Here is a 9,201-nt window from a genome sequence, read left to right on the forward strand (position 1 = left end):
CTACGGGGGCGGGGGTGCTGGCTAGCGGGAGACCTCTCGAAGCACCTCTCTTTAGAGGCTTTCTTCCATGGCACTCTCTCTTCCACCTACCTTTACTATTTTCTCAGATTCCCCATCTTAACGCCAAGGTCGCTATGCCCCAGTGTTCCCCAAATTCATCCTTGCACCCCAGCCTAAGTCTAGTCAGCGTCTCAGGTGCTGCCGCGCCCGCGACGGGACAGGAATAGGGCAAGGTCGCCTGCTTCTGGCTCCGAGCCCGCGCCGAGGTCCCGCAGCGCGCTTCCCGCTGCAGCCAGCCAGGAGGAGACCGTGCCGCGGGATAACAAGGATTAGCATGTTGGGGACTATTGAAGCTAGCCCGGTCCTCACGTGCGGCTCAGTCGCATCTCGTGCGACCCTAATCCGCTCACGAGAGGAGCGGAGTCGCAAGCACCCGGGCTGCGCGCTTGACCGGGCGCCGGGTCAGTCTGCGCGCTCCCGGGGCCCGGGCGTGGGAAGAACTGTGGCACTGGGGTAGCCGACGCAAGGCTGGGGGGAACCCCCTTCCTCCAACCTCGGATCTTTATTTGTGGCTCCATCAAAGAGACGGAGAAACGCCGGCTCTCCGGGGGCTCCAGGCGACAGTGAGGACCGAGGTGTCCCAAAGGCGTGCAGAGCGATAAATACACTTGTGCAGCCCGCTCTCTGTGTCCCTTGGGGGCATAGAAAATGAGGCGCTTTCCTCTCTCCTTTTAACTCGAGGGGAGTACCAATAATTCATGTATGTTATAATTCTTCATTACCCCTAGGAAGTCTGGGAAAACTAGAAGAAAAGAAAATGCCAGAAAGTTATGGTAAAACTTGAGTTGCCTCCGAAGCCGCTTTCTTTGCCCCTGCTGCGAGAGTTTGAATAAGGAGAATGCCCCTGGACTGTAACAAACAAAAAGAGTGAAGAAGACAAAGGGTTTCCAGAAAAAGGTTTAACTAGAAGACAAGGCTAGCGAAACTGAAAGGAGGAGGGAGAAAAGCATTTACTGCGGGACAATAAGTGTACTAATCGCTTTGATATATTATACAAGCCCAAAGACCCAAAACATTGTGTAATTATTTATAAATGACTCCTCCACTCCTGTGCATAATGCAGAGGAAAGAATAAAACCGCGGGCTCCTCTCTAAACTATTTCTAAATAGACCTGGTTCAAAAGGAGGCAGAAGTGTTTGAAATAAAATAATTAATGGTGGATTTTATGGTTGTCTCATTAAAACATTTTAATTACTGCAAACAAAATGCAATTGTGTTTGGAACCTAACGTGAAGTTAGGTAGCCAAGTGTTAAGATAGCGAAGGAGGGAAGCTGTCCAGCTTCGGGCTTCAGTTTTGAGTGCTTTGCACAAGCCACTGGGGTAACTTTCATGTTGACCTCTTCTGCACACCCTCTCCTGCAAGTCCCCATGCCTGACTCATACACATGCAGCGTTTTCCATATTTCTCTCCTTTCCACAATTAAGACGTTATTGAGATTTACAAACACACAACACAGATAAAAATGAAATGTAGCAAAATGAATTCTGGCCTTAGTGACCTGGCTCCCCAGGGCAGGTGCAGACTGGATTGGGGGAGCCAAGCCTTCTGATTGCATCGGCAGGGCCTTGGGGGTTGTTGTTTTTCCTAAATCCAGAGGATTTAACTTCAAGAAATCTTCCAGGGCAGAACTCCCAGGCTTTGCAGAGAGTTCCAGGTTGGTTGTCCCTGGCCTCCAGCAGCTAGTATCTGATGATTCCTAGCCTCCTGGCAGAGGGGGGGGGGAGTCCCCCCAGCCCCTCCCTTTTCATTCTGGGCCTGAATCCTTACGACCCCTCACTGCACAAGCCTGCACACCCCTTAAGCCTCCTCCACTCTCTTTTCTCCCCCACTCTCCTTTCTCCCCTACTCTCCTTTGGGCACAAAAAGAACATTGTTTTCCCCAAGATTCTCCCAAAACCACAAACTTCAAACTTATGGCCATCCTAAGCACATATCATCCCCCTGCACCAGCAAGACCTGACAGTGCCACTCCGACTCAAAAACAGCTTGCAGAAGGTATTTCTTTAGCTGACAAATCGTCCAGCGTTATTTGGGAGGCATTTCTTACTTGCACTAAAATAAAGTAGATTTGTATCATGGCTCCCAATGACCCACAGATTCTTCCCTCACTTGTGCATATTGTATACAATTAAACACACCAACACACAATGCCAGGGAATCTTCAAGCAGACATCTCTGAGGTGCCAAATGCATACAGACGGCACTGTTTTTAGCAGGGCAGGGGCCGAGGGGGCCTCCACGGATTTCGGGAAACCATGGATAATTTGCCATTTTCCTTGCTCTGTCACTGAAAGACCCCTCTGTTTCCCCCCTCCTGCCTCGTTTCCCCCTCCATTTTACACCCCCTTCCACGACTGTCATGGGTCATCAATAAAGAAAATAGGGAATTGTTTCCCCTTTCCAACCCCACCCTGCTGCTCTTATGTGGAAACACAACTGCATGTCTGCAGTGTACTTAATCAGAGGGAAGGACCCACTCCTGCTCCTTCCAGCCCTTCCTCTTGAGCCACGGCACATTTTTGGCCTTTTATTCCTAAAAATATTGTGACATTATTTTTCTAAATGCCATTCATAAAACCAATGCCACCCTTCCCCCCAAACAGCTGCAGAAACAAACAAACAAAAACAACAACAATAAAATCAAACAAAGATCGGAGTGAGACCGACTTCTTTAGAAATGGTGGCTATGGCCATCACTTCCCATTCTATAAAATTCCTCGCCCAGGCTTCACCTGCAGACATCATCATTGCTGACAGCCCCATTCCTCAGCGTAGCTTTCTGCCAGAGGAAGCAGGGTCATTTTCCTGTCATGATTTGTGGCTGAGCATCCATATATATTGGACTTGGAATTAATATTTGATCTAATCAATTCAAGGTGATGAAAAATGATGAAATATGACAGTGTCCCCACAAACATTCAGATTATCATCCCCAAACTTGTAATCTCAGGGCAACAACCTGCCAGCCTGGTTGCCAGCTAGGGATCTCTAACAGATCATTTGTCAGACTTGTTTCTAAGGAGGTGGGGTGAGTGGCAGAGAAGCCATTTGGCTCCGCAAGGCCTCCACAAAGGGCTGCGAGGCTGTGGATACTGAGTCCAAATGAAGCCATCCACGTGGTCACTGAGGCACTGACAGAGTTGAGAAAGATGTCCAGCACGGACACAAACTGGGTCCAGCCAAGGACCTCTGTCCTACAAGTGCTATAACTTGATGCCGCTTTAAAGTCCTGAAACTAGCCTTATATGCAAAAGACTATTTTGTTTATGCATGATAATAAATAAATAAAACCAAAGCCCTCTAGAGACCCTGGAATTCTGCACCAACCTGGCAGCCCCTCCTCTCCTTCTGGGATTGTAGAAATCCTATTTCATCATCACTTGAGCTGATCCCAGGAAGGTCTTCTCCATATGGAAGTAAAACTGCCTCCCTGCCTCCCCTTGGAGCCCTGAGTCACGTGTCTAAGGATGCCTAGACTTAGGTGTTCCTGTGGTCCTCCCCTCACCTACCACCCCAGCCACCCTGACACAGCCCTTAGTCCTTTAAGACTTGGGCCTCACCTACTCTACCCTCTCAGCAGATTGGCAGCTGGATGCTTCACACATGAGGTAGCCTGAACACCTGGTACAGCATCGCCACCTCAACACCTGCTGTGGTTGGGCCTATTACGTCCCCAGATCACATCCTATTGTCCTCTGGGAATGGGAGTGTCCACAGATGTGCCCCTGGGTTAGCGGGCTGAGATTTAGGTGGCAGGAGAAACTGACACCTCCCTAGCAGGAATACATCCCCTCACAGCAGCGGCAAGCCCTTTAGTCCTGGGGTCACCTGTCATTCTCAGGGCCAGCTCTATCCTGGGAGGATCTTATAGGAGGGGCCCTCAAGCCTCATATACTAATAAAAAGTACCCAGTGGGCATCACTCCTGTCCAGGAAGTGGATGCTACAAGAGCAGGAAGAGCAAGCTGGAGGTGCCCACCTGGTCAAGCCACTCATGGTCAGAGAAGAAAGGTGGGCAACGGAGGGAGAAAGCCTAGATCCACTTGTGTACATGTGAAAAAGTATCTTCTCTGGTCAGATAGAGCCCAGATCGGGCAGGGCACGTGGCTTTGTGGGTGGCAAACAGGCTGTGGCACTTACATGGCCACAATCATATTGCTCCATATTGCTCCTCTGCCAATATCCTTGCTCAGTGAACACGGAACAAATGTAAGCATTATCCCTGCTCAGAGAGAAGACAAGAGGAGGAGACATTCAGGGCCCACCACAACTGCCTGTCATCTCTACAGTCATTCCACCCCAGTCCCTTAGACGGTCTGTTTACATCTGAGCCTTCTTTTAAGGCCTCTCAAGTCTGACTCTGCCAAGAAGCCATGCCTGACCACTGCTTTCCTTTGGGAAAGTGTTCTTCGGATCTGCTCCTTAAGGACCCCGCACACACACACACACACACCATGAGATAGATGCTCACAACTGCCCTTCACAGCTATGTCTCCCCTCTCTCAAGACCATAGGCTTGACGGACACTCTTCAGAGAACTGACTGAGGCTAGCCCACAGTGGATGCTTGGAGCAGATCTGCTTGTGAACTGTGACAGAAAGCACAAGGTGGAATTGAAAAGCACTAGTCAGGCCACATGAGGTGGCCTGGGGGAAAGACCCCCTCATCTCATCATGCCTCAGTTTCCCGTGTATGAGGTACAGGGGCTGAAAGAATAATCTCCGTGGGTTCTATTAGCACTGGGCCCCCCACTGAACAATAATCAGAAGTCAGGGCCTCCCTCAGCCAGTCACCCCAATGTCCTGCACCCAGGATGATACAACACCCAACCTGGAGCAAGCCATCCACCTTGTCTCTAGGTTGCCCCCAAATGAAGTGAGCCAAGATTTCTAGGCTTTGGCAGCATTGCCCTGCTCTGTCTGCCAAGTCACAGACACTAACGTGGCAAATGGGAGCAGGGAAATCCCACAAAGAGTGCTTTGGACAGTCCATGGGAAGGTTGGAGAGTAAGCTTAGAAGACAAGTGGGGAAATGCCTGGTCAGGACTTCTGCTAGCTCCTGGCCACCTCTTTTACCGCTGGCCAATGGCTCTTCCAGGTTGTTGCCATGATTCAAGTGACCTTTAAAATGTCACCAGCCCAGAGCCCAATTTCAGTTTGAGGGACTGAACTTTAAATCACATGGCCTAATTGTCAAACAGCAGGAAAGCACATCCTTGTGTCCTCACATCCTCCAGCAGGTAGGCACCTTGGCTTTGGACTTTTGGCCTTCTGAGCTCCAGAACAACCTTCTTCAGATTTAACACACTCACTTTGTGGTAATCTCCACGGAAGCCCAAAGAAACAAATGCAGGACCCAGAAGTGTCACAAGATCAGGCTGGTGCTGGTATCCTGGGACCACCAAAGGCAGGCACAGGGACAGAAAGAGGCAAGAAGCAGGGTCTGCCCCTGGGCTATCGTTGCTTGCAAGACTCCCAGTAGCCCTTAGGCTCCTGAGATGCCCCAGGATCTGTCAACAATTACTCTTTCTTAAATAATCTGATCACAGCCACTTCCTGCCCCTTCTCACAGAACTCAAGCTCTTATCTGTAACTGTGTTCTAGCCTTTTGCATTGGTTGCATCTACATTGGCTGCTACGGAGGGAAGGAGCTAGCCAGCCAGCAAAGAGGCCATGCCTTCACCACCAAGGTGCTGGTGTCCCAGGCAGAGTGCCTTTGAGGACAGCAGGCCAGGAACACTGCCTGTGAGGCCACCACTCAGATATCATGGAGGAGGAGGAGGAGGAGGAGGAGGAGGAGGAGGAGGAGGAGGAGGAGGAGGAAGACCTTCAGAGTGTTACTTTTGTTTTTAATACCTGACACCACAATCCAGGGTTGTTCCTTAGTGAATATTTCCTCTCAAGTGCAGTTGAGAGAATGCCTGGGCCTCTATCGCTCTCTGGCAAACAGGAAACTTGACCTGTAGAACGGGGACCCTCTGTTGGAATAGGCAAGTTTATAGCCGAAAGGGCAGAATGTGTGGGGATGGAATTATACTGTGTGCTTCTGCGTTCTGTGGGACAGCTCTCTCCTGCCCAGAAGCTAAGTCCCTTAGCCAGCTGGTACTGGTGTGGGCCCCTGAGGCTGGCACAGTTCCAAAACGTGAGGCACAAGAGGATTCTTGGAAATGGAGAGAGCAAGGTTTCCAGAGAAGAGGAGAGACACACCCCTGTTACTTAGTGAGTCTTTGAGGGGGGAGGATGCACGGGGTGGGGGTGGGGGTGGGGGTGGGAGGGGAGTGGGTCCGCCAAGGACCAGCCCAGCCTGGGAACCCATTGGACCTTTACTGTAGGTTTGCTTCCCGTCTTGCACTTTTCTTCACTAACTTTGGCAGAGCAGGGACACCTATCTCCCCTCCCTGAGCCTTGTGGCTCTTTGCTGGTCCTCTCTCCAGTCTGTTTGGACACAGTCACTCAGAGGGAGCTGCAGGGTTTAAAAAGCGCCCGACCAGGGACCTACTAAAATGGTCTAACATCATCGTCCAACGCTACACTTCTGTCACTCCGTTTAAATAAAGGTGTGACGTGCGACGGCTGGGAGAGGGGAAGCTACTAGCTCAAATTCACGAGAGCCCTCAACAGCAGGAGAAGGGATGCGAACCCAGACTCCAGCCTCAACCCCAGTTCTCCAACACGGGCCGCGCAGTTCGCGCTTTCTGCCAGGGCCCCGCCTCCCCATCCCACCCCGGCTACCAGCGCCGGCACTGCCCTGGGAGGAGCGTGCCTCCGCCGGCCGCTAATCGCCCCCGGCCCCCGCCCGGGTTTCCCTGCCAGAGACGCCCGGGCCCCCCTCGCTTGATCTGGCTCCTGAAGCAGGCAGGGCCACCGATTGGCCCGCAGTAATTACGGGCACGCTCCAGGAGGGGGGCTGGGCGGGGGGCGGCCTCCAGCGAGCATAAATTATGCAAATAGCCGGCGCCGCACGGGGCTGACCTGCCGCCTCTCTCCATTCACCCGCGCCGCCTCGGGGGCGGAGGTGGCCAGGGAGGGGGGCGTCCATTGTTGTGCGCCGTACTTAAGGGGTCCTGAGGCCGGTCGTGTGCCACACTCGGTGCTCACACGAGCTGATCTGATCGCCGGCGACATCACTCGGGAGACCAGTCGGGCGCGTGGCCCCTGCAGGCGAGGCTAGGAGGCCAAGCCCATTTCCCCCGGAGTCCCTGCGATCTTCCCTGGCCCTCCCGCCTGCAGCAGGCACAGACTAGCCCCCGGTCCTACCGAAAGTAAGTGCGCCTCGACGGCTGTGCCATCGGCTCACACTCAAGCCTTCTAAACTTCCTCCTGTCCGTGGTCCTGCACACTACCAGGATGCCTGCCCCTTTGGAGACCTGCCTCTCGGATCTCGACTGCGCCAGCAGCAACAGCAGCAGCGACCTGTCCAGCTTCCTTACGGACGAAGACGACTGTGCCAGGCTCCAGCCCCTAGCCTCAACCTCGGGGCTGTCCGTGCCAGCCCGCAGGAGTGCGCCCACCATCTCGAATGTTCCCAGTGCACCGGATGAAGAGCAGGAACGCCGGCGCCGGCGAGGTCGCGCGCGGGTGCGGTCCGAGGCGCTACTGCACTCCCTGAGAAGGAGCCGTCGGGTCAAGGCCAACGATCGCGAGCGCAACCGCATGCACAACCTCAATGCTGCTCTGGACGCACTGCGCAGTGTGCTGCCCTCGTTCCCCGACGACACTAAGCTCACCAAGATTGAGACGCTGCGCTTCGCCTACAACTACATCTGGGCTCTGGCTGAGACACTGCGCCTGGCAGATCAAGGGCTCCCCGGGGGCGGTGCCCGGGAGCGCCTCCTGCCTCCACAGTGTACCCCCTGCCTGCCTGGGCCCCCAAGTCCCACCAGCGACGCGGAGTCCTGGGGCTCGGGAGCTGCTGCCTCCCCCTGCGCCACGGTAGCTTCGCCGCTCTCTGACCCCAGCAGTCCCTCAGCCTCAGAAGACTTCACCTACGGTCCCGGCGACCCCCTTTTCTCCTTCCCTGGCCTGCCCAAAGACCTACTCCACACGACACCCTGTTTCATTCCGTACCACTAGGCCTGTGTGGGCAACGTTATTACCCTCTTCCTCCCCCAGTCAATAAGCAATAGATGGGGAACTGGCTGAGGCCTCAGGGACCACCCTCAGGACCACCCTCACCCCTCCCAGGTGGACACTGGGAACTTAAAAGAGTTGAGGATACCTGACTACTTGTTAGGTCGCTGCAGCCTTGCTGAGCCCCCCCCCCCCCGCCGTCTCTGGCCCCCAGCACCGGCCCCTCCTGCTCGCCCTCAGCCGGCCCTTCGTTTTGCACTTTCTGAACTCCACAAAACCTCCTTTGTGACTGGCTCAGACCTGACCCCAGCCACCACTTCAGTGTGATTTGGAAAAGGGACAGATGAGCCCCTGAAGACGAGGTGAAAAGTCAATTTTACAATTTGTAGAACTCTAATGAAGAAAAACGAGCATGAAAATTCGGTTTGAGCCGGCTGACAATACAATGAAAAGGCTTAAAAAGGAGACACAAGAGTGGACTTCATGCATTATGGATCCCGACCCCCACCACTGGGGGCTTGCTCCAGGAAGAACCTGCGCACTGCATAGCTATTCAGGCCCTGGGCAGGAGGGTGCTCTAATTTATTCAGGATGCTTCATTCATATGAAAATGTATTTTTGTACATAAAGAGTTTATTCTATTATTATGAGCTATCAAAGTTTACATTTTTGTACTGCAGATGCTTCGTGTAAATAAAAAATAAGAAAGCAATAAGTCACCAGCTTCTTTGCCTAATATTAGTGTCTCTGGGGCTTTTTTTTTTTTCCTTCCTCTTGGCGGCTCTACCTGTAAAGTGAAACATTATCCCACTGTCTCCAAACCCTCCAATCCTATTTCAAAAACAAGTTAAAAATAAAAACGCACCTGACTTCCACCAAGCCTGAGACAGATTAGGGCATTTTGAGCCATCATTTCTTTTCACCTTGTAAACAAGGGGGATCTTTCAGGCACCCCATAAGCCAATTAAGACTTTTTAGTAGGGAATTAGCCCCGGATCTGCAGCTACCTGTAGAGGTAGGGGCCAAGGGAGTCTTTTAGGAACTCCACATCAGCTGGCTCTGTGTTTCAA

General features: G+C 52.8%; 1 protein-coding gene across 1 annotated transcript; it reads left to right on the forward strand.

Moving 5' to 3' along the window:
* Positions 1 to 7,147: 7,147 nt before the first annotated feature.
* Neurog1 (neurogenin 1) lies at positions 7,148 to 8,832 on the forward strand. The gene has a single exon (XM_028863847.1). The coding sequence runs from the start codon at positions 7,409 to 7,411 to the stop codon at positions 8,132 to 8,134; it is 726 nt and encodes a 241-aa protein (XP_028719680.1). The 5' UTR covers positions 7,148 to 7,408; the 3' UTR covers positions 8,135 to 8,832.
* Positions 8,833 to 9,201: the final 369 nt, after the last annotated feature.

This window comes from Peromyscus leucopus, chromosome 5 (assembly GCF_004664715.2).
Source record: "Peromyscus leucopus breed LL Stock chromosome 5, UCI_PerLeu_2.1, whole genome shotgun sequence".
NCBI lineage: Eukaryota > Metazoa > Chordata > Mammalia > Rodentia > Cricetidae > Peromyscus > Peromyscus leucopus.